The 26,194-nt window shown below is 39.3% G+C and overlaps 1 protein-coding gene across 3 annotated transcripts in view; it reads right to left on the reverse strand.

The window, feature by feature from the left end:
* Positions 1–235: 235 nt before the first annotated feature.
* zgc:172323 (uncharacterized protein LOC564165 homolog) overlaps positions 236–26,194 on the reverse strand; it is a 37,727-nt gene continuing 11,768 nt past the window's right edge. For 2 of the 3 annotated variants that reach the window (XM_048531668.2, XM_048531670.2), the window contains exons 3-11: positions 24,397–24,546; positions 22,330–22,449; positions 21,368–21,463; positions 20,604–20,738; positions 13,981–14,091; positions 10,623–10,733; positions 8,040–8,164; positions 2,001–2,144; positions 236–497 (exon numbers count right to left, since the gene is read on the reverse strand). In XM_048531668.2, coding sequence (XP_048387625.1) covers positions 404–497; positions 2,001–2,144; positions 8,040–8,164; positions 10,623–10,733; positions 13,981–14,091; positions 20,604–20,738; positions 21,368–21,463; positions 22,330–22,449; positions 24,397–24,546 — 1,086 coding nt within the window. In that variant the 3' untranslated portion in view covers positions 236–403. The remainder of the gene's footprint in view (positions 498–2,000; positions 2,145–8,039; positions 8,165–10,622; positions 10,734–13,980; positions 14,092–20,603; positions 20,739–21,367; positions 21,464–22,329; positions 22,450–24,396; positions 24,547–26,194) is intronic. The other variant, XM_048531669.2, reaches the window with a different exon arrangement.

Raw genomic sequence — 26,194 nt, forward strand, 5'->3', positions numbered from 1 at the left:
ACCATTGGGAACTGATGAATGTAACACAGCCACAAACTGCTTTATATTTTGTTAAGTTTCATAATTAGTGGGAAGCCTTGGTTGACTGCTACGGTTTGCACTTTTGAAAGTTCTATTAAAAGTTTAAGTTTCTTAATAAATATCAGAAAATGCAACAAAATTTGGTTTAAATAACTGCAGCTTGATTCAGCAGACATCATGACTTCCACAGACACACTGATATAATGTTGGCAATTTTATTAGTTTGAAGAAGCAGCTTTATAGTCTCTCATGACAATGTCTTTGCACTCTATATGTTAAATTGTTAACAGCATATTTGTCAACAAAATCAAGCATTAATAACTTAAATGCTTGCAGATTTTTCTTAAAAACTATTTGACCATCAGCATTGTTTCCAAGACTTTTATTTATCATCACGATAATCTGCAGCACCAGAGATTGTAATGGTTCTCTCTTGTATATCATTTTGCAAAGTGTCTTCATCTGTTTTAACTGTTCTGAGATTAAAAGAAAAGATTATAGCGTTAGCATTTCACAATAAAGTAGATAGAAAATGAGGTAGATTCTCTTCTGGTGTGCTAACTCCATGTGCCACAACCAGGAAATTCAGTAGCTCTAGGTACAAAATCTGTCCTCATTGTGCTCACATGGAAATAATAAGAGGAACGGTATCTTCCAGATCTTTTACAATTCATCATTACCCAAGGTGAAGTCTATATGTTTGAAGTAAATGTGACACTTCACAATATTGGGAAAGATTGAAGCAAATGGCTCAGTTGGCTGGAAGGCTGTTTTGTGATGCAGAGTGACACCAATAGCACAGGCTCAATTTCTGTACTCACTGAAATCACCACAAAGGTTCCACCTTCTCAACCTAACCCCTCTCTAATGAGACAGCAGTTCTATGCTCCTCTGTGATAATGGCGACTTTACCTTACTTATATTTTAGAATAATATAAATGCTTTTAGCTTCTCAGTTAAATCATCCTCTTGAATTTTCAAAATGTGCTAACTATTGGCTTATTAGATAGAGCGATGGCTAGACAAATGTCAGGACATTTCAGGAATAATTTTATCAGTTTGTTCATCCGGTACAGAATCTTGTCTGTCAGGAAATAGTTGGAAAATCATTCGGGAGTTAATCTGAATTCCAAAGCTAAGAGCTAGGTTAAATAAAGTACTGACATTTATTTATCCCAAACATTTGTTAGCTGTATGGAGCATTTGCTGTTGTATTGATTGCTTTATTTTAAAAAAATATATATATTCTTTCAGGGGATATGGGCATCACTGGAAGGGCCAGAATTGTTGTCCATCCCTAACTGTCATTAAACTTAAGGCAGTTAAGAGTAAACCACATTGCTGTGGCTTTGCAGTCACATGGAGACCAGACCAGGTAAAGTTCGCAGATTTCCTCCCTTTAAGGACATTACTGAACCACATGGGTTTTTAAATAGTCACTGTTGCTTTTGTGGCCATCATTAGTGAAACTAATTTTCAATTCCTGATTCATTTTTGAATTGAATTTAAATTTCCCTTAGTGTTCCCAGTATTTTAGCCATGGACTCTGGATTACCAGACCGGTTACTATTTCTGTTTCTGCCTTGAGATTTAAACAATATCTTAAATTACCTTTATAACACAAATATGAATGTACAAGCCCATCTCAACTGTAAGGAAATAGTGTGCATAATTTTGAATATTTGTAACTCGTTATCTTGATTTCCTTTTTTCCCCACCAAAATGAGAAAATGAAAGTAAGCAGATTCTTGACACCAACATTTCTCAAGCAAAGTCCTTATAATTAAAATTTAACTTCTGCAAATTACCCATGCATGGAATAAAAATACTTCATCATTTCTTTAATTGTTCTATCATTTATTGTGCTCTCATCAATAAGTAGGAAATTTTCTGCTGCTGATTACAGGAGTATGACAATACCCAAAAGAGTGACTCATTTATAATTTGCCCCGAACATTGGAGGAATGAATTACTTTTACCTGATAAATACTGTTTTCCTTTCAGTCACTTCCACAGCCTGTTCCTTGGAAATGTTCTCAACAGCGCTGAGATTCCCCTGTCCCGTCATGCAGATTCCATCCATCAATGTTGACAAGCGAGCATCCTCTCCTTCAATCAACTTCCTGAAGATTGGTAATAAAACAGAGAAAAAGAGGTTTGGTTAACAAGAACATATTCAGTTTTCCAACAAATAGCTCTGAAGCACCTGCGTATTTGAATTCAGTAAAACTTCTGAACAAGGGGCAAAGCTTGCTTTTTTTAAAAAAAAAGGCAGAAATGAATTTATTCCACGTGTCAATTCTCATCTATTTTAAATCAGAAAATTACCACAAACCGGAAATTATCAGATATCCAGTTTTTAAATTGTGTTGCTGTCCAGAAACTGAGAGAAGGTGCCTTGCTCCTCTTTGGATAGTGTAATGGAATCTTTTGCATCCATCTGAGCAGGCAATTGGGATCTTGGTTTAATGGTTCATTCAAAGGTGGTATCTCAGCCAATTTAGCACTCTGTCAACACTCCACTGAACAATGAAAGAAAATTATAGGCTCAGGTTCTGCAGTCAGTTTAATGTCACAACCTTTTCCCTTAGATGCAAAAATGGCACCAATTGGGCCAAACTGAAGAGTTAAAACAGAAAGAAAGTGTACACAACAAAAGCATAGTACATCATTATATGTGTTGATATATTTTTATGCCTAATATCTCCCTTTGTAGAATCTAGAACTGGATTTTATGGAAGGGGATCTTGCTCACACCCTCTCCTTGAAAGAAAAGAGTTACAATACTATGGCTTCAAGAAATGTATTTTGTCCTTTTTTTGAAGAAAAGTCTTAGATGGTGATGATGTGGAGGTGCCAGTGTTGGACTGGGGTGGACAAAGTCAGAAGTCACACAACACCCAATAAAGGAGCAATGTTCTAAAAGCTTGTGATTCCAAATAAACCTGTTGGACTATAACCAGGTGTTGTGTGACTTCTGACCTTAAGGCAGATGGGGATAGCTGTCTATTGAAAGTTCATGAAGTAAATAGCTTGTGAGGCATTGCGTATTTTTAAAAAAGTTAACACAATAAAAACAGCCCAAATGGTTGGGGTCAAGCTCCCACAGAATCAGGATTTTTAATTTTCATTTCCAGTAGCAATTGCTGGGGTCTTGAAGGTGGGTTTGGAAGCTAGCTGCAGTACATCTCTCCCTGCTAATCTCTCTGAGTTTTCTCTTGATGTTTTTTGCTCCTGAGATGGAGAATTGCCTGTAAAACAAAATTTTTCTGGCCTTGCCTTTTCCCAAGTGTGTGTTTATGGGATATTATCATATTGGAACAGTTACTGTTTAGTATTAAGATAATTTATTATTCTGATAAGTTTTCTAATGCAGATAAGTTATTCTAATTTCTTCCTTCTTTTGTTATATTTTAACTATAATGCATGAATAAAGTTGTTTTGCTTCAAATCTGGTAGTTTGACCAAATTGCATCCAGAACACAATGCCTGGCATTTACCTTTAAAATAAGAAACAGTTAAGGTCTAGCCTATCTACTTAATGTACTTTAAGGTGGTTTGGTCTGATTCATAACAAAATTATTTGTAAATTGGTTGACTTTTACAAAGGCTACCCTGCAGCAATAATTTGGTTTGCTAAGCCATCCAGCTAAGGATTGGGGTTCCAACTTTGTAACTTGGTGAGCTGCCAGTTGATGGGAGTTGCCAGCAGCTTTGAAGTCTCAAGAGTGTCAGAAGTAAGTAATGGATATTGTTGGGTCTACAAGGAGATACATCAGGTTTCATAGACACTGGAGAGAGGTACATTGGGCATTTTGTGGATAAAGTGAGATCCACAGTAGGGTGGTGGGTGTGCTGGGGTGCTAACCAGGTCCAGTAGGGAGGCACAGTGGAAAGCACAATCTTAAAGGGAAGGTGGCTGTTGTGTCATGATGTGAATAGGGCATTCTGCCAAAGGATGTACCATCCCATTTATCATTTCACCAACTGTGACACAAAAATGACCGTCCCTCTTTATTTCATTCATTCATTCACTCACAGAAATAGGGCATCCCTACTTTCTTGTCCAGAGGGCAGTTAAGAGCCAACCACATTGCTGTTGTTTCTGGAGTCAATTGTAAGCAAGGCAAGATAAGGACAGCAGTTTCCTTCCCTAAAGGAAGTTAGTAAACCAGCTGGGGTTTTCCCGACAATTGGCAATGGATTCATGGTAATCATTAGATCCTTAATTCCATGTCTTTATTGAATTCAAATTCCACCATCTGGATTCAAATCCAGCTTCCCAGAACATTAGCTGGGTCTCTGGATTAATAGTCTAGTGAGAACATCACAAGGACATCGCCACCCCTATTGTCCACCTTAATCAACCTGGTATGTTATGGCAGTGAAGGAGGTGGTCATGGCCACTCAAGAGCTTCAAAGGACTAACAGCTGGTGGGCTAGTGGCTTCCTTACCTACTCAGCTTCAATATGTCAGGGGTGAGGAGCAAGTAATGGGTTACCTCGCATCATGTTTTACTTGCTGCCCTACCTCTACCAGAAAACATGTCCATTAGGGGAATGCATTAAATTAGGCTCGTATGGTCATTTGTTTTGTGAGAGTACACTTTCATAGTGATAATGGGAACTGCAGATGCTGGAGAATCCAAGATAATAAAATGTGAGGCTGGATGAATGAACACAGCAGGCCCAGCAGCATCTCAGGAGCACACAAGCTGACATTTCAGGCCTAGACCCTTCATCAGAGACGGGGATGGGGTGAGGGTTCTGGAATAAATAGAGAGAGAGGGGGAGGCGGACCGAAGAGAAAAGAAGATAGGTGGAGAGGAGAGTATAGGTGGGGAGGTGTGGAGGGATAGGTCAGTCCAGGGAAGACGGACAAGTCAAGGAGGTGGGATGAGGTTAGTAGGTAGGAGATGGAGGTTCGGCTTGGGGTGGGAGGAAGGGATGAGTGAGAGGAAGAACAGGTTAGGGAAGCAGAGACAGGTTGGACTGGTTTTGGGATGCGGTGGGGGAAGGGGAGATTATGAAGCTGTTGAAGTCCACATTGATACCATTGGGCTGCAGGGTTCCCAAGCGGACTATGAGTAGCTGTTCCTTCAACCTTCGGGTGGCATCATTGTGGCACTGCAGGAGGCCCATGATGGACATGTCATCTAAAGAATGGGAGGGGGAGTGGAAATGGTTTGCAACTGGGAGGTGCAGTTGTTTATTGCGAACCAAGCGGAGGTGTTCTGAAAAGCGGTCCCCAAGCCTCCGCTTGGTTTCCCCAATGTAGAGGAAGCCACACCGGGTACAGTGGATGCAGTATACCACATTGGCAGATGTGCAGGTGAACCCCTGCTTAATGTGGAAAGTCATCTTGGGGCCTGGGATGGGGGTGAGGGAGGAGGTGTGGGGGCAAGTGTAGCATTTCCTGCGGTTGCAGGGAAAGGTGCCGGGTGTGGTGGGGTTGGAGGGCAGTGTGGAGCGAACAAGGGAGTCACAGAGAGAGTGGTCTCTCCGGAAAGCAGACAAGGGTGGGGATGGAAAAATGTCTTGGGTGGTGGGGTCGGATTGTAGATGGCGGAAGTGTCGGAGGATGATGCGTTGTATTCGGAGGTTGGTGGTGTTCATAGTGATCATGCTATTGAACTTGTAATGCAGAGGCCTGGATTAATGAACTCTCAATGTTAATTTTAAGTCTCACCGCAGTAGCTGCACAATTTAAATTCAGCTAATGAAATAAAATCTAGAATAAGAACTTAGTATCAGTAAAAAAACAGAAAATGCTGGATATACTAACAAGTCAGACAGCACTTATGGAGGAAACAAGATTTAATGTTTCAGGTCATGATGACCTTTACATAGCAACTGACTCTGGGCCCTTCTTTCATTCCCCTTCCCTCTGACTACATGTTTTCTTTCAACCTCATCCCTTGTTGCCATGATGCCCCCGATCTTCTCCTTTCTGATTCTGAATTATCTGTCCTCAGCAAAGGCATAAAAAAAATTGTATTAATGTTGGTATTGATGACCTGGAAACTACTAGCTTGCCATAAAACCCATCTAGTTCACTACTGTCTTTTAGGGGAGGAAATCTGTCATTCTTGCTGGCCTATCTGTAGCACCAGACCCACAGTAATCTAGTTGATACTTAAATGTTGATAACAACAGCTTGCAATTATCTAGCATCTCACTAAAATACCCCAAGGTGCTTCACAGCAGCAATTTAAAACAGCACCTAATCACATTAGGAGATACTGGATCAGATGCTAAGCCAAAAATTAAGTTTTAATAGAACGCTTTACAAGAAGCAAGCAAGTTAGAGAGACAGATGGATTGAGGGGCAGAATTCCAGAGTTTGGGCCATAAGTAACTGAAGACATGGCTACCACTGGTGAAGCAATTAAAGTCTGACATGCACAAAAGATTTGAGCATAAATATTGGGAGACTATAAGGCTGGAATAGCAGATTACAGTAATAGGGATGGGATTGCAGAGAGAGTTGGTCCCCTAAAACAGCCAGTCAGGTGTACTCAAAAAGGCAGATCACCACCACACTCTCAAGATCAATTAGGAACAAGCAATATATGCTAGTTTTGCCATGATTCCTGGATGCTATGCTTTGTTTTGTAAAGTGTCACTTAAATCTGAATGTTTGGTGCAAACTGAATGTAAGGGACTATTAGGCCAGACAATGTCAGTCTTGTTTCACTTGCCTGGTGCACACAAGGAGACTTTTGAAGCTACAGTCAGAGGCTGCCTGTACTTTATTAGCCTATTTAGGAGAGGCAAGTGAAAGTGTCACTCCATTTTCTGGCATCCCGTAATAAATATCCAGCATATTCAGACAACTTTGCAGAAAAGGTACACTTTTGGACGAAGAGTCTTTGAAATCAGAAGGGTTTTCAAAGATAGATTGCTTATGCTAGTTAGAGCCGAGCTCTGTAAAGAAAATCTCACATTTAGGCTTTCATGAACTTTTGTGTCATTTATTATCACTGAAACCAGTAGAGGTAATAATGCAGTTTTTTTTTGTTATGTCTAGACTCATGTCTTTAGATTATTAAGCCAAAGGCCAGCTTACTAGTCCAGTAACTATTGTATTACCATGGTCCTACTTTCCTATTCTATCATTACAGTCTGATTTCACAGTTGAACATTTACAGCACAAAATGGCACTGAGGAACAATTATCCTAAGTTTGCGGAATATGTTTGAGAGGCTGAATAGACAGTTTCTTGCTATTTCTGATGTCCTCTTCAAACCTATTGGAGTATGAGCCATGGCTACAAATAACGATTGAACTTAGATTGGAGTAGTATTTGATGTGAAAATTCAAGTTGGGTGAGGCCTAATTTTAAAATATTTATAATTGGCAGATCTGTAGGTGAAAATCACCCCCTCCTATAAAATTGTACAGAGCGCACTAAATTCTACATACGTATGCCTGTACTAATTATGGAACTGGTGCAGTCTCATGCCCTTTACCTGTATCCTTTCATATTCTTATCTCTTGAGCACATATCCATCTCCCTTTTAATTACATTATAGAGTGCGTCTCAATAGTCATGTTTCGAAAATAACCCATGATCTAAGAAATATTTGTGCTAAAATCTCTTCCTTTCTTCCTCTTGTAATACTTCAGAATCTATTGAGATGTGTTTAACCAGGGGTTCTGTTGCTTGTTCTTCCTAATTTCCGAGTAAGGGTTGTGAAAACACTATGTATATGTTGTTTTCCTGTAACTAGTCCCAAATTAAATCAGAGTAAATCAACCACACCTGAAAGGATAAATGATTGGATAATACTTTGATTAAATGCTTAGAAATTCATTCTCAGTGTATAACTGACTTTCCAAGGTGTACCAGGACTCATGAAACTCTAGTTGTAGTGCAAAGTGGATGCATCTGCTTTATCACACCGGATGAAGGGCCACCACCTTACACACTAAGATACCATCTTTATTTTCAGATGTGCACAGATCTGCTATTTATTTCCAGCTTATTACGTTTTCATCCCTTGACTGTTCCTTACCTGTATGTAGTAATTTCAACCTCCAGTGCCATTTTAATATTGAGCAGGTCTTGATATTCACGTAAATGGAGAGCTATCTTTTCTTTGGTGGTACTCAGCTGTTGTTGCAAACTCTCAATTTTATTCTGCAGGGAATAATATTCGAAGTGTAATTTTCTACTTTCTAATAAAATTTCCAATGAAAGTACAATAGTTGGATGCAGGTTCTTATTAAGATTCCTTTTAACATGGCATTCTATATAAATAGCATAGCATGCAATGGCAGGAATGATTTAAACAATTTCGACAGCATAAATATAATAAGCTGAATTTATAATAAGGACCAACTGAGTCTGAACCCTCACTGCAGATTTGAGATATTGGGAAGCTTCCAATTGACATCAATCACCAGACACTGCATCACTGTTAGGCTCCAAATGCTGCCATGGAATTTGCAGTGGTGGGAAAATTAACATCTAGCTCAGTGCAAAACCCTGTGCCAAATTGAAGCCAGACTTATTGATGATACTTGACAGCAGGTTTTCTGGTGTATTTGCCAATGCACTGTGCACTTTTGTGCAAATATCCATCAGTATTGTCCTGTAGATTGCAGCAACAAAGTCCTCATCTGAATCACATTCTGCAAAACTAGACTGTGACCTTGCCCTCTGTTAATGCATGAACTATCCTTTTCCCTTTATGTTCTAGTTGAATGCCAATTGTCAAATTCCATTTCACTTTCATCTTACTACCTGGAGCAATGTATAGTCTACAGATGGTGTGAGTGCGAACCTCATGCTTTCCAACCTCACCCGCTTTCCCTCCTGGGTTTGTGCTTTCAGTAACACAAGAGCTGCAACCTGCTCAGTAATTGCAATCTCAAGAAAAGTGAAAATTACAGCCATATCTGATGAAGAAACCTGCTCATTTTATTTGGTTCCTCCAGCCACCAGCTAGTTACTGGCACAGTATGAAATTTAGCCAAGAACATAAATCTGAAATTAGCACATGGTGAGTCATGAGGCATGAGCGGCCTCAATTAGGCTATGCAAAAAGGGTAGTTCATGCATCAACTCAACAGGGGCAAGGTCACAGACTAGTATTGCAGAAAGTGATTCAGATCAGAACTTTGTTAGTGCAGTCTACAGGACAACACCGATGGATATTTGCAGAAAGACATATAGTGCATTGGCAAAAACACTAGGAAACATGCTGTCAAGTACCTTCAAGGAGTCTGGCTTCAATCTGGCACAGGGTGTTGCATTGAACTTGAAGTTTACCTTTTCCAGCATGGAAGTGCTACAAATTCCCTGACAGCATTTGGAGACCCGGCAGTGGTGCAGCACCTGGTGATCATGTCTCAGCTTCCACTGCAGCATAGGTGGAAGCCTCCCAATGTCTCAAAGCTGCAGTGAAGGTTCAGACTCACATCAGGAGCATCATATCTATTTCAATGCAAACCCATCTTTATGTAATGCAAAGTCCAGTCTTCTGCCATCATGACAGCATATGGCCAGCACTCAAAGAGGCATGGCGGCTAATCCAACTGTCCAAATAACAGACAACTGAAGTGTTAGCCTGGAGGAGTGGCAGTAGTTCAGCAGTACAGAAACTTGCTCTTCTGTTGGGATGATAGTATTCCTGGTCCAACTGCTGTCATTCTGTCAGTGCTCTTATTGCTGCTTTCAGCTAGTCAGATTGATGCCGTCCATGCTGCAGTGAAGCATCCAAAGCTGAGGCCTGAAGATGCAAGCTGTTTGAGGTCGCCTTGCAGAGCTATCTGCGAACTCTGTTAGTATACGTGAGCAGCAGAAATGCAGCTGCTACTGGGACAGCACTGCATAGTTAAAAGCACCCACAGGACAGAGACTGAGAGAATGAACAGGCATGATTGATTAATTTGTGTGTACAAGTTAATGTTTTGTTGAATAAACAAGTTAACAAATGAGATCAGTAAGGGAATCAAGGTTATGGAGATAAGGAGAGTAGAGTTGAGGATTATTAGATCATCTGTGAGTTCACTGAATGGCAGAGCAGATTTGATGGGCTGATTGGTCTATTTTTTCTCCTATGTCTTATGGTCTCATGGAGTTCAGTTAGGACTGACTAAAGATTGGGTATTAATTGGACCTGAATGATCCAAAATGATAGATCAAGCACCATATCAGTATTAGAGTCTGTTAGACACCACTACTCACGCATTCTGAATGGTGTTACAGAGCCCAGTTTCATGGCCCGCATGTCACATTGAGAATTATTTAATATGATTGGTTGAGGAGGTGCACTATTGCTTATACTGCTTGCAGACTCCTGTGGAAAGTATTGCTCTAAATTAGACAACCAAGGGCAGAAAGTAGACACTCAACAGCCCACTAAAGGTCTGTGGGTAGCTGTTAGAGTGATGAATGGCTAACACCATTTCTTTATTTTTGATATACAATATCAGAACCAGTACAGATTTGCTGCTAAATAGAGAGTCCATCCTTTATCTAAAGACTTATTAGCTGTCCTTTCACTGTCTGAAGATATAATTGGAAATGCTTCCAAATTATATATTTGGATTTTCAACCCCAACGTAATGGAAAGCAATGTCACTTTGAGTACCTGGTATTCTTCAATCTCTTGCTTATATTCATTTACTGCCTCTTTATTCTGCGTCTCCAGTGCTACCTTTCGGGCCTTCAGAGCGTCCAGTTCCATCTCACAGTTTTTAAGCTGAGAAAAGTAGAAACATCAGGGTTTTTAAAAAATGTAACAAGTAAAATGATAAATGTGCATCTTATGCAAAACTACAATATATTTTTAATAAAACAGTGATGCTTTGGTATGGCTGGAAACAATTGGTCTTTAGGAGGCCATGATAACTGCCAATGACTTTGAGCATTAGGTGTGTTTCCAGGAGATCTATGGACACCAGGAATGTAAATTCTCTTCTCTTTTTGTCAGATACTGTCTAACTTCCTATTTAGTTCCCAGATTTGCTGTTTTTATTTTGGATTTCTGTTACTTGCAGTATTTTGCTTTTATCTCAATGAGGAAGCAGGCATATGTATTTTTCCAGCATCAATGACTTTGGATTATCCTGAGGAGGGAGATTAACTGAAGTTTAAATATTGCTCATTTTGTCCTCAGCATGCCTCTGGGAACTCCCATCAGACTCCAGTCTGTAGGGTTCCAGGGTAGGTCACTGATCACGTCTTGTCAGGGGCAGTGCAAAATGAACATGCTCAAAAAAGGCGAAGGGTAGGAACATAAAAAGATACTGCTAAGCTTGTACAGTTTGAGAAAGTCTCAAGGAATTCTAGTGGGACACAAAGTAGTTGGAGAGGATAAGTATCGGGATTCTGGCATCCTTCTCCTCATTGCAGTGAACGAGAATTTCTGATTTCCAAACACAGAAGAAATGAACATCTACCATCAAAGGATTTTGCTTCAAAGAGATGGATCTGGCAGTGTTGGGTCAATGTCCAAACTAGATAACTTCAGAAACCCAGGTAAACAATACAATTTTATTCAGTATTTCTGGTCTTATTTTAAAAGAAAATCCTTGTTAGCCTGGAGTCATTAGTTCATGAGCTGAACTAATCTGATTTTCTTTGGTGTAGCTAGGATATGTAGACTTTCAGGAAAAGACTGTAGATTGACTTCCAGGTAAAGTCCATGCAATATCCACTTTAACTGGTTGAAGCGCGACTGGGCTCTAGCACATTAGCTTAATAGGCAACATCATTTATTAGCTGAAATTTTGAGCCAGCTGCTTTGGCTGCGGGGTGAGGGGCGGTCCTTCCCTTTTGAATCATTTAGCGGATATTCCCGAGAGTTGGGATTCTGGTCACATTTCATCCAGCATCATTAGGGATCCAGTAGTGTGGTGAGGATGTTGCTAGACAGCCACAAAGGTGACTGAACAATTGATGTAGAATGATGCATTTTAATTCCTCCGTGTCTGTGAGGGGATTTAAATTCAGCTCACAAAAATTTAAGTAGTAAAGAAAAGTTAATTTCAATTTTTTTAACCTGTTATTACCAGATTGTTGTAATAAGTAAAATTGCTGGAAAATCTCAGCAGGTTTGACAGCATCTGTGAAAAAGGACAGAATTTGTGTTTCGAGTCCAGTGATCCCTCTTTAGAATGTCTTCAATTCACTAATGTTCTTAGGGATGGAAATCTGATGTCCTTACCTGGTTTGGCACGTATATGACTCCAGTTGTGAAAGAACTGTCCTTTCAAAGGACTCAGCAAGCCATTTAAATGTGCCAATCAACTTTAGAAAAGTAATTACTTTAGAAAAGTACTTTCACCACTCGGCAAGCAACAGTTCAAAGAAGGCAGTTCACACCATGGCCTTCTCAATAGCAATCAGGGATAGGCAATAGAAAATGCTAAACATGCTAACTATGCTTATATCCCATGAATTTAATAAATAACCTGATTATTTATTCAATTGTTATTTGTAGAATCTTAACATGTACGAATTTGTTCATTTTAGTCCATATTGGTATCCTATTTGGTGCTGAGCTTTGATTCTAACCTCTTGACTTTTAATCCCTTCCAGTTCTGCAGTACTATTTATGTCATCCCTGTGGCTTTTGTACTCCGTAGATCTCAAATATGCCTTCATTGCTCTAAAGTCAAGTATTTCACCACATTTCTAGCCAACATCCTACCTTCATAAAATTGAGCTTATTTAATGCTCTGCTGCCATATCCTAATTCAAACTAAACCTTTACCTTCAATCCTGACTCCCTTTGACCCTTGATCTGGCAATGATCAACTGCAACATTTCAATGTTCTCATTTTTGGTTTCAAATTCCTTCCAGGCCTCACCTTTCTCTATTTTGAAAGCTCCTCCAGATCTTTGTACTATTCTAATTTCAGCTTCTTATGTTTCCTAATATTCATCAACCAGCTTTGGAATTTAATCACAAGCCTCTCCATCTCTTTTTCATTCTTTAAGAGCTCCTTGAAGCATACCTCTTTGACAAAACAGGTCTTTGTATCTCGTATGCGACTCAGTGCTAGACTTTGACAGTGCTCCTGTGAAACATGTTGTGTTATTTTACTTTGATGAAGACATTGCAAGTTATTGGATAAAACAACAGTAACTGCATTTTGTAAGTGCTTCATTGATTATAAATTACTTTTACAATGTAATGAAGCCATGAAAGGTGTTATATAAAAATAATTTATTTATTTTGTAAACAATTGAGAGAAGGAATTTAGAAAATATCAGCATGTGATTGACCCTGTCAGTTACCTCTGGTTTAATACAGCAGGAACTAAAACTATGGGCAGAATTTGACACTCAGCACCCTCCTGCCCAGCAGGAACTGGGCTTCGGGGTGTGGGACATTTGCACACTCGCATATCCACCTGATGAAATTCAAGATGGGAATGGTTACAAACAAGCTTTCTGCCTGGTCTCTATTTGAGGCCCTTGAGTGGGCAATTTGTTCTGGTAGGCTTTCACTAACAGAAGCAATATGAGGTAAGGTCCCACAAGACCCCACTACCACCACAAATTCTGTCCTTTCTGTAGGTGAATCATGGCTCTTAACTTTAACTCCATAAGCTCTGACATATTAGATCATTGTGCAGCAATATTCTCTAACAAGGGTGCTTGGTCAGCTGGACAGTTGGTTTGCAATGCAGAGTGACATCAAAAGTGCAAATTCAATTCCTGCACTGGCTGAGGTTACCATGGATGTCCCACTTCCACAATCATGACCCTCACCTGAGGTGTAGTAACCTTTAGGTTAAAGCTACCACCACTCTAGTGAGAGAATGAATCCACGGTAGCTCAACTTTTCCAAAATCTCTAAAAACAATCTTTTATTGTCTAATTGGGGGCAGTTCACATATAATTGATAAGTTCAAACTGTATTTTTCATGCAACAAAAATTTATTTTATTTTCTCAATAAATAGAGGGACAACACTATGTTTGGATGAGGATTACTTACATTCCGCTTACAGCCTGCAAGCTGCTGTCTTGTAATTCGCATATTTTCTATACGTTTAGCAGATGTGTGATTCAGATCAACAAATTTGCTTTTATACCATTCATCCATTTCCTTGGAGAAACATAGTAAACATTAATTAAGGATATTTGCAAATAAACACTAAAAGAGCAATATAGTATGGATATAGTCACCATCAACTTTCTTCTTTAATTATTAGTCAAAATCAGTGGTCAAATATTGTTTGACAATTTCAAGACTCAACAGAAAATAACCAGATGATAAACACTCAGTTACTCCAAAGTGATGAGCAGCCTGTCACCTGATGGCATGGTCACCTAATCAAAAAGATATTCTATTGCTTTTATTGTTAAAAAAAAGATGTTTTCACAATTTTATTTCATACTTTTCATCTTTACTCACAGTCTTTCAACATACACAATAGCAAAGCACACCACCAAGAAAGACCTTGAGCGCGCATTGAACAAATAGAATACAAAGGTATATTCAAACTCTCTGTCAGTAGCCTGACAAGTAACTGTACTCGCATGAATAGAACCAGATGGTTTATTGTGTTCCTCAAGGTCAGGAATGATAATGTCACAGAATGGAACGTTCTCCACTTTGCACTTCCTGATAGTATACAGCAACATCTTGGTCAGGTAAGGCAAGGGATTGATTCTAAGTATAAGCATCCCACAGATTTGCTCTAAAAACGTTTCTTCAATATAACTGTCAAAGATTGAAATGGACAGAAATTGCTTCCTTTCTCAAACACAGCCGCATTCTTCATTGATTAAATTAAATTTACCAGGTTATTAATAATACCTGTGTTTTGTATTCTAATTTAAATAAATGTGATAAATAAATAACTGAAACATAACATTTTGAGGAGAGCAGGAATAGCAAGGGAAATTATTTTGGACAATGATCTATTAACTGTCCCGATGAACATGAATTTATTGAAGCCATAGCATAATTGTGTTAAATGCTGTCTAAGTAAATATGGTTGACTTGTATCATTAAATCTTTTTTCTAAATGAAATTTTTCTACCTTGTATTTTTCTGAATCCCTTTTTTTATCGATTTGGATATCTATGTTGATCACACTGAGGGAAATTGACTAGGAACGACCTTATAACTTCGATTCACTTACACCACTAAATTCTAAAAATTCAAATAGTCCAGCAGTTACACACATCATACATCACTTTCAACCAAGAAATTGATGACCTTCTGCAGTTTAGTATTCCCATTCCATACAACAATTTAATCCGGGTTCAGTCTTGCCTCCATTAAATTGGCAATGTATTACCAGCATTAATTACGCATGAATGTATCCCGAAGCTACTCAGTTTGCATGGTTGGTTATAGTAGTCTGCCTATCTTCTTTAGTAAAAGAGAAAGAGCCAGAATACTCAGCAGATCTGGCAGTATTTGTGGGCAAAGAAATGTGGACAAAAGACTTATGAGTCTGCTGGAAATTTCTTCAAAGTCTTAGTTTCAGCATATGATGATACAGCGATATTGTCGACTGAGTCAGTATGGGTGGAAGTTAGGAACAGCAAGGGAGCAGTCACCTCACTGGGGGTTTTCTACAGACCCCCAAATAGCAATAGGGAGATCAAAGATCTCATTGGCCGGCAGATTGTTGAAAAGTGCAAACGTAGCAGGGTTGTTGTTATAGGTGACTTCAATTTTCCCAATATAGATTGGAACCTCCTTAGGGCTGATGAATTGGAGGGAGCCATTTTTGTCAGGTGTGTTCAAGAGGGTTTCCTTACTCAGTATGTGGACAGGCTGATGAGGGGGGGAGGTCATTTTGGATTTGGTGCTCGGCAATGACCCAGGACAGGTGTCAGATCTCGTTGTGGGAGAACACTTTGGTGACAGTGACCACAACAGCCACACATGTACCATAGCCATGGAAAGGGAAAGGAGCTGTTACCAGGGGAAGATATTGAACTGGGGTAAAGGAAACTATGACGCTATCAGACAGGAGTTGGGAAGTACAGAATGGGAGCAATTGTTCCACAGAAAGGGCACAGCAGACTTGTGGAGGCTGTTTATGGAGCAGTTGTTGCGAGTGATGCATAAATTTGTTCCTCTGAGACAGGTAAGAAGGGGTAAGATTAAGGAGCCTTGGATGATGGGTACTGAGGTGATTGTCAAAAAGAAAAAGGCAGGGTACGTAAGGTGGAGGAAACAAGGGTCTAGCACAGCTTTACAGGATTAAAGGCTTGATCAGAAGGAGCTCAAAAGTGGACTGAGGAGGGCCAGGAGGGGGCATGAAAAAGGCTTGGCAGGAAGGATTAGGGACAACCCGAAGGCATTTTACTCATACGTGAGGAATAAGAGAATGATCAGGGAGAAGGTAAGGCCGATCAGGGATCACGTAGAGAACTTGTGCGTGGAGTCTGAGCAGATAGGGGAAGCCCTAAATGAGTTTTTTTGCTTCAGTTTTCACTATGGAAAGGGACCTTGTTGTGAATGAGAACTTTGAGGAGCAGGAAAACAGGCTTGAACAGATCAAGATTGAGGAAGTTGATGTGCTGGAAATTTTGGCAAACATTAAGATTGATAAGTCCCCAGGACCAGACCAGATTCATCCTAGGTTGCTCTGGGAAGCGAGAAAGGAGGTTGCTGAGCCGCTGGTGAAGATCTTTGCTTCCTCACTCTCCATGGGAGTCGTACTGGAAGATTGGAGAGAGGCAAATGTTGTTCCTCTTTTCAAGAAAGGGAATAAGGAAATCCCTGGAAATTACAGACCAGTCAGTCTTATGTCTGTGGTCAGCAAGGTTTTGGAAAGAATTCTGAGAGTTAGGATTTATGACTATTTGGAAAAGCATAGCGTGATTAAAGGATGTCAGCATGGCTTTGTGAGGGGCAGGTCATGCCTTACAAATCTTATTGAGTTCTTTGAGGAAGTCACGAGACAGGTTGACGAGGGTTGAGCAGTGGATGTGGTGTACATGGACTTCAGCAAGGCATTTGATAAGGTTCCCCACAGCAAGTTCATTCATAAAGTCAGGAGGTATGGGATACAGGGTGATTTGGCTGTCTGAATTCAGAATTGGTTGGCTGACAGGAGGCAGAGAGTGGTTGTAGATGGTAAGTATTCTGCCTGGAGGTCAATGCTGAGTGGTGTCCCGCAGGGTTCTGTTCTTGGGCCTCTGCTCTTTGTAGTTTTTATAAATGACTTGGATGAAGAGGTTGAGGGGTGGGTTAGTATGTTTGCTGATGACACAAAGGTTGGAGGTGCCGTTGATAGTATCGAGGGCTATTGCAGGCTTCAGTGAGACATTGACAGAATGAAGAGCTGGGCTGAGAAATGGCAGATGGAGTTCAACCTGGGTAAATGCGAAGTGATGCATTTTGGATGGTCGAACTTAAATGCTGAATATAGGATTAAAGGCAGGATTCTTGGCAGTGTGGAGGATCAGTGGGATCTTGGTGTTCAAGTGCACAGCTCCCTTATAGTTGCCACCTAATTGGATGAGGTTGTTAAGAAAGCATATGGTGTTTTGGCTTTCATTAACTGGCGGATCGAGTTTAAGAGCCGCGAAGTTATGCTGCAGCTCTACAAAACCCTGGTGAGACCACACTTGGAATATTGTGTCCAGTTCTGGTCGCCCTATTATAGGAAAGATGTGGAGGCTTTGGAGAAGGTGTAAAGGAGGTTTACCAGGATGCTGCCTGGACTGGAGGGCTTGTCTTACGAGGAGAGGTTGACTGAGCTCAGACTTTTCTCTCTGGAGAGGAGGAAGAGAGGTGACCGGATTGAGGTGTACAAGGTAATGAGAGGCATGGATAGAGTTGATAGCCAGAGACCTTTCCCCAAGGCAGGATTGACTGCCACGGGCGGTCATAGTTTTAAGGTGTTAGGAGGAAGGTATAGAGGAGATGTCAGAGGAAGGTTCTTCACCCAGAGAGTTGTGAGCGCTTGGAATAGTTTACCAGTGGTAGTCGTGGAAGCAGGGTCATTAGTAACATTTAAGCAACTGCTGGACATGCACATGGACAGCAGTGAATTGAGGGGAATGTAGGTTAGGTTATTTTATTTTTGGATTAGGATTATTCCACGGCACAACATCATGAGCCGAACGGACTCTACTGTGTTGTACCTTTCTATGTTCTATGTTCGAAAAAAAGGTTTGCCAAATAATTTGTAGGTCATTGAACCATAAAATTGTGGAATGGTTAAAGCCAAGGAGGCCACTTGATTTTCATGTCCAAATCAGCTCTCTGCAAGGAGAGAGTCTCACTTGTAGCCCAGCACTCTTTTCTCTTCAGATAATTTTCCAGTCCCCTTTAGAAAGCCACAATTGAGCCTGCCTTCAGGAGATTCCCAGGCAGTGCATTCAAGATCCTAACAACTTGCTACAGATGGAATATTTCGCCTAGTGTTCTTTGGTCAATCACTTTAAATTAGTGGCCTCTGGTCCTTGACACTTCTGCTAACAGGAAGAGCTTCTCCCTAGAACCTTCACGAGATTGGACTCCTCCGTTAAATCTACTCCAAATCTCTGGTCTCTAAGGTGAATAGGTTTTCCACTCTATCTTCATATTTGAAGTTCCTCATTCCTTGAACCACGCACTTAAATTCTTTTGGCACTCTATCCAAAGCCTCCTCATCGTTTTTATGTGATGCCCAGAATTGGGCACAATACTTTGGTTGAGGCTGAGCACATGTGTTATACAGGTTGGGTATAGCTTCATTGTTTTTGTACTCTCTGACTCTACTTATAAAGCCCAGGGTCCCATTCACCTTATGAAACACATTCTCAATCTGCCTTGTCAGCATCATGGATTCATGCACATTTACCTCAGATCCTCAGCTGTTGCATGTCTTTGTAATGTTTATTGTATGATGCTTCTCTTTATTCTTCCAAAAATATCATTTGATACTTCTCTGGATTAAATTTCTTTTGTCACATGTTTGTCCATAACATTAGCCTGTCTGTGTCCTCTTTAAGTCTATAGCTATCCCCCTAATGGCTCACAATCCTCCCAAGTAATTGTGTTATCAGCAATTTTTTAAAGTTGTGAACCATGTAACTGAAGACTACGAATAAATATTTTTACGAATATAATTTTTACGAATAAATATTGGGAAAAAACAGCAGTCGTTATACAACCTCTGAGCGATCCCAGTTTATGACTTCTAGTCTGAGAAGCATTCATTCACCCTTACTCTCTGTTTTCTGTCACCAACCAATTTGTACTCATGCTGCTACTTTCTGTTTTATTTCATGGACTTTAATTTTGCTGACAAGCATCTTGTGTAGTACATTATACAATGCTTTTTGGAAGTCCAGATACATCATATCACATTACATTCATCATTCCTCTCTATCATTTCATCATAAACTCAATCAAATTAGTTACACATCGATTTGCCATTGAAATACCTCTACTCGGCTTAGTTAGTATTCCTTTGTCCAACAGACTTCTTGTTAATTTGTCTCAGATTATCATGTCTAAAAGCTTTTCCATCACTGAGGTTAAACTATCTCATCTGCCATTACTGATATATTCTTAAACCTTTTCTTTAAACAAGGCTATCACATTTGCAATTGTCCAGTTATGTGCCAACCCCCATCTATCTAAGGAGGATTGAAAGATACTACTTCTGCAAGTTCCACCCTTACTTCCCCTGTACAGTCCAGCTTGCTTATCTGCTACCTAAATTACCTCTTCTTTCACTATGACTTTCACAGCATCTTCTTCCTCAGGTTAGTATCTCAGCTACAGCTTCTGCCTGTAAGCTAAATCACTTTAATGATTGAATCAGTAATGCATGTTTGACCACACTTTGCCAACATGCCATAAAGAACTTCTAAATACCCAATCAAATTTACCTGGAAATGACAAGGAAATTTGCCTTCTCAGAATCTAGGTCAGCATAATGGAGTTAATGCACTGTGCAATGCTGTGTACCACCTGCAGCCCTGAATGGACAATAAAGATCAATTGTAGCAGGACATTATGCATATTTTCTTTCAGAATATTGTAGTTTAATGTATCAGATTCAGCTGCAAAATATCGCAGATGGAAAGATTCTTGCAAACTCTTCATCAGCAGCTCTTCAAAGTAATCAAGAGGTGGTCAGGTGCAGGAATCTACTGTCAAAAGTCCTACACCATGCCGTCACTTTCTGTTCCTGATTTTTGTTGACGAGCACTATATGAAAGTAAGTCTTTGATTTTTTTTAAGCTCTCAATCAACCTCAGCCACTAATATGGACTTCCTAGTCACTGCCACATCCTCATTTGCAGACCTTGCTGTCCACAAATTGGTTGTCTCATCTTTGACATTACAACAGTGACCACACTTCAAAAGAACTTCCACTGTTGTAAAGTGCATTGGGATGTCCTGAGATCAGGAAAGGTGCTATGTAAAATACAACCATCCTTTACTTCTCGTCACTTGTTATTCAAGCAGTTCTTAAATTAGTGAAAGTTAAAGCAAGACTAATTTATACCTGAAAAGAAGTTCATCCCCTAACTGTGAGAATTGTTTTCCAGTGTACATATACACTAAGTCTCATACAAATACTGCATGTAGAACAGATTAAAGCTATTTACGAAATGGAAAACATCTCAAATGTTTTTAAACCACCTCACCTGCAAATTCTTTGCTGATATTTCTTCATACTGAAGTTGAATATCTTTAAGTGCAGTAGCCAGATCTGGAATTGTGTATGTCATATCAACACTGGCAGTAACATTTTGGATCTGTTTCATTAGTTCCTCAATTTCCTATTTAAAAGATAAACAATACAAAATGATAATTTCACCAACGTTAATGTTAATTCATGTTAATAATAGCATGCATCATAATTAAAAAGGCATAGAGTAAAAACACAATTCTTTATTAGTACTTTGACACTTTTTGACTCTATAATTTGCTCTATAATTATGCACAATAATAGGTTTTCAAACAAAATTTTCAATATAACCTTGTCAATGGGATAAATAATTTATCAAAAATAAGACAATTTTTTAATACACCCTGCTGTTACTCATCTGCATGTTCATGCAAGTATTTATTTTTGTGTGCATTTCCATGTGCAAGGAATAGACCAAGGACAGTCAGAAGGGATTAATTTAAATTTGGTGTCATGTTTGGCACAACATTGTGAGCCATGGGACCTGTTTCTGTGCAGTACTGTTCTATGTTCTATGTTCTATTCCGTATTGTACATTTGACGAACTAAAATATTTGAATTGACCGATACTGTTACAATATTGTATATACCACGTTCTACATAATCTTTAACTTTGTACTTGTTTTTGTCCAATTCTTCCTCCCTGATAATTATGTAATTCAAAATAGACATGAACATGAGGTTTATAAATCATATTTTTTTTCAAATATGAAACTATACCTCTTTGTGCACTCTCTGGAGGAATTCCAGTTCAACTTCAAGATTCTCCAGCTGCTTTTCAAGGTCCATTCGTGCTGTTGTGGCAGCATCTACATCCTGTAGCAATTATAAATTCTATTACTTATGATAGATACAATAGGAATTTAAAAAAATAGTAATTGCTGCACATGTCATCATTACATTATATAAGGATAGTAAAGCTGAATATAAATGGCATTATGTCATCTATTAATTTTCAGTCACTTTGATGGAAGAGCTGTGAAAATGCCAGAAAAACAGCAAAAAGCTCTTCCACTGAAGTTATGGCTGATGGGTCAGAGAACATTCATGGAAAATCAGCCCCTATTTTTCCCATAAACATATTTATTACAGTTTGAAATGAGAACATTTCAATGCAGAGATGAGTAGGAACTGCTAATGCTGGAGAATCTGAGATAACAGGGTGTAGAACTGGATGAACACAGCAGGAAAAGCAGCATCAGAGGAGCAGGAAAGCTAACGTTTCAGGTTGAGACTCTTCTTCAGAAAAAGGGCCTCAACCCGAAACAGCAGCTTTCCTGCTCATTTGATGCTGCTTGGCCTGCTGTGCTCATCCAGCTCTACAATGTGTTATTTCAATGCAGAGCTCTTTTTGAAGAAATGAGAAAAGCAAAAAGTGAAAGAGACTGTAGAATGGTGTAGAGCTGGATGAACACAGCAGACCAAGCAGCATCAGAGAACCAAGCATCATCAGGAAGGCTGATGCCTCAGCATCAGAGGAGCAGGAAGGATGACCCTCTAGGCCCGAAATGTCAGCCTTCCTGCTCCTCTGATGCTGTGTTCATCCAGCTCTACACCTTGGTATCTCAAATTCTCCGGCATCTGCAGTTCCTACCATCTCAGAGACTGTAGAAATACTGTCACGAGATAAACATTATAGGCTGACAAATATTTAGAAAGATAAAAACAAGCAGTTTATTTACCAGGCGGAAAGTTTCAATTTCATCTTCTGCCTTCTTCCGAGCTGCAACAGTTTCTTCATATTTGATCTTCATAGTCTCCAGCTGACCAGTCATAGCGTCCTTTGCAGCAACTGCCGTATCCTTGTGTGTCCAAAATAAAATTGATTTTTTTTACCTTGATATCATATTGTTAGTCTTGCAATGATATATTTACAGAGCCATTAAGGCACATAGTATAGTTTTATGCAAGTTACCTCAATGTATCTTGAACATGCTTTAGAAAGTGACTGCAAAAGTCTACTATATTTCAATGGATGAAAACAATCTTCTTCCGACAAAGATAACAGAATAAACGTGGATGCTGTTTGCTAAGATACACATAATCCTGATTACAGTACATGTCATCAAACGGCAAATTTCTGAGGTAATCTGTGCTCTTACAGTTATCAGAGTTTGGGCATTGGTTCATCTGCCTAAACAAGAATTCCTCCTTGTGGAATTTAGGCACAACATGGGATTCCTAGTGGAACAATGGAAATACTTTAGTCATGTCCTCAAAGCATCCTTGGAAAGGTCAAGCATCTCCATTGATTCATGGGAATCCTTGAATCGTAAGTGCTAAAAATGAAGAATGTTCATTCATAAAGACACTGAACACATTGAGAAACTTCATTGGGAATGTGCAGAAATGAATTTTAGATAACAGAGAGTGGGCACAAATCTCCAAACAATTCAACTACTTAACCCATCAAGCATCAAATGACCCACATGTTACAGAATCTGCAGATTGCATATTGGACTTATCAGTCATTTCAGAACTCTTCAAAGCAAGTAGGCTCAAATCGTCCATCGGCCACATCAGGTAAGGATAGCATATTTCCTTCCCAGAAGGACATTAGTTAACCATATTGTTTTGTCTGACAATTGACACTGGTTTCATGGTCACTATTAGATTTTTAATTCCAGATTTTTAATTGAATCCAACTTCCACCATCTGGCATAACAGATTTGAACCTGGGTCCTCAGATCATTACCGGGGCATCTGGATTAATAGTCTAGCACTAATACCATTAGGCCATTGCCTGCCCTTTACAGCAGAAAGGCTAAGTGGAGGGGGCTGTCTGATTGAGGAGTACAAGATTATGAGGGTCATGGGCAGAACAGATAGAAAGCAGCTGATCTTCTTACTGGAAGGATCAATAATGAGGAGGAATAATTTTAAAGTTGAAAGGCAAGAGATTTAGAGTGAATTTGAGGAACAGAATTTTCACCCAGAGGATGGTGGGAATCTGAAATGCACTGTTTGAGAGAGTAGTTGATTGGGAAACCTCACAATCACTAAAAAGTGCTTAGATGAGCACTTGAAATGGCATAACACTCAATAGTAGGAAAACTGCTGGAGCCAGTTATAAAAGACATAACAACAAGACACAAAAAATACCAATGGTATTAGACCAAAACAGAGTGGATTTATGAAATCCAAATCATGTTTCACCAACCTACTGGAGTTTTTGACAACATACCAGTAGAATAGTTGATGGAAAACCAATGGTGTATTTGGATTTTCAAAAAGCTGTTGATTATGCCCAACATAAGAGATTATTGTGCAAAATCAAAACACATGGATTTGGAAGTAGTGTACTGGATGGATTGGGAATTGGTTAGCAGACAGAGAACAGATGGTAGGATTAAATGGATGGCTTTCAGAGTGAAGGTGGTGACAAGTGGGTTACCACAGAGACAGTGCTTGGGCCCCAGGTGTTCACAATATAATTGATTTGGATGAGTAATCAAATATTATATTTTAAAGTTTTCTGATGACACAAATCAAGGTGCGAATGTGAATGGTGTGGAGAATGCAAAGAGACTTCAGGGCAATTTAAAGTGGTTAAATACATGTTAGATGTACTATAATGTGAATAAATGTGAAGTTGTGCCCTTTGATATGAAAAACAGAATGGTAGAGTAATTTTTAAATGGTTATGGATTCGAAGATATGGATGTACAAAGGGATCATAGTGGTTCAAATGCTGAATTAGATCATGAAATAATAATGTGCTTATTTCAAAGAACTGATTCATGTGTTACCCGTTGGATTTTCATTTGATCAGCTGTTCGGCGTAGATCCCTCAGTTGTTCTTCATACAGAGTCCTCAAGCCTTGTGGATGCAGACAGCGACTCTTCACTGCCTCAATCTCAGCCTCCAGAATTCGGTTGTCCTGTTCCAAATTTCGCACCTGCCACGCACACATTGCAAAACAATCAAGAACTAAATCCAGCACATATAAATATTACAAGACGTGATTTCAACTTTTATATTGATTCTAAAAAATGTTCAGTAGTACATTATCTGAAATTTGATGTAATAACACAGAAATAAAAATTGAAACCACATGAAACACTTCAGATTGGACAACCCCTTGGAGAGAGAAACAGACAAGATTTACAGTCAATGACATGGTATCAGATAGTCCATCAGAAATAGGTGGGGTAAGTGGATCAAGTGTCAATGAATCAGTGATCATAGCATCATAAAGCCAAGTTAGCAATGGCAAAAGATAAGGAGCGATCGAAAGGCAAAACTTTTCACTGCAGCAAGTTTTGTTTCTACCCCAGGTAAATTGGAATCAAAGGTAGGCATGCAGAGGTGAAGCACAGAAAGCTGTGACAGACTGAACTGCCTCTAAAATGAGATAGTTCAAGAACAGTCGAGGGCCATTCCCATAAGGGGAAAAGATTAGGGAACCAAGGCTAGAGCTGTATGGAAGAGAAGAATTATCGAGGGTAATATGAGCTGACCAGAGATCATGTTGATATTTTAGGTGAGAACCACATAGAATTTTGAAAGTTTTCAGGGAGTTATCCAACAACAGTGAAGAAGAAGGAAGCAGACTAGCAGCTTACAAAATAGGAAATCCAAACATCTTCTACAAGTATGTAAGTAGTAAACAGGAGCACAAGAGGAGGGATGGGACTGATGAGGGACCCTGAAAAGGTGATCTACTCATGGAGGCAGAGGGCATACATGAGATTTTGCACCTGTTTTTACAAAGTAACAGGATGTTGCCAAAGTCCTATGAAAAAGTTTCTGTAAAAGAATCTTATCAGACTCAAAATGTTTTCACTGTTTCTCTCTCCACAGATGCTGCCAGACTTGCCGAGTTTTTCCACAATGTTCTATGATTCCTTCAGATTTCCAGCATCTACTGCATTTTGTTGCATTATAGTATGTTCCCAAGCTCCTCGTGAAATAAATTGAATAGGAAAACTATTTATAAAGAGCATGTACTACAAAGATTGGTCATACTTAAAATTGATAAATCATAAAGTAAGATGGAACTCAGGTTGCTGAGGAGCGAGAGATCAGAAATTGCATTGCCACTGATCAGAATCTCCCAAATCTTTTTAGATACAGAGTCTTGCCAAAACATTTGAGAGTTACAAATGTTGCACCATAGTTCAAAAACTAGGGATAAACTCAACAATGACAGGTCTGTCAATTTGACTCAGTGGTGAAAAGCATGAACAATTTATAATCCATAGTCTTTAAGATAAATATTAAAGAAACCTGCTGTGTATTTTAATTTGTTTTGAGAGTTTTTTGATGAGGCAATTGAAGATGTAGATGAAGAGAATATTGTTGATGCAGTGCACGTAGGTTAAAGCCCATGGAATAAAATGGTTTATAGCAGCATAGGTACAAAGTGGACTAAATAGTTGGAAAGAGAGCAGTGGTAAATATCACAATGAAAGAGTTTTTACCATGGGGTTGCCCAGGGGTCGGTCCTAGGACCTTTGCTTTTCTAGATTTTGAACTAGGCTTGGGTATACAGTGCATAACTTCAAAATTGCTGATGGTTCCAAACTTGGAAATATTGTAAACTT

Source organism: Stegostoma tigrinum, chromosome 4 (genome assembly GCF_030684315.1).
Source record: "Stegostoma tigrinum isolate sSteTig4 chromosome 4, sSteTig4.hap1, whole genome shotgun sequence".
Taxonomy (NCBI): Eukaryota; Metazoa; Chordata; class Chondrichthyes; order Orectolobiformes; family Stegostomatidae; genus Stegostoma; species Stegostoma tigrinum.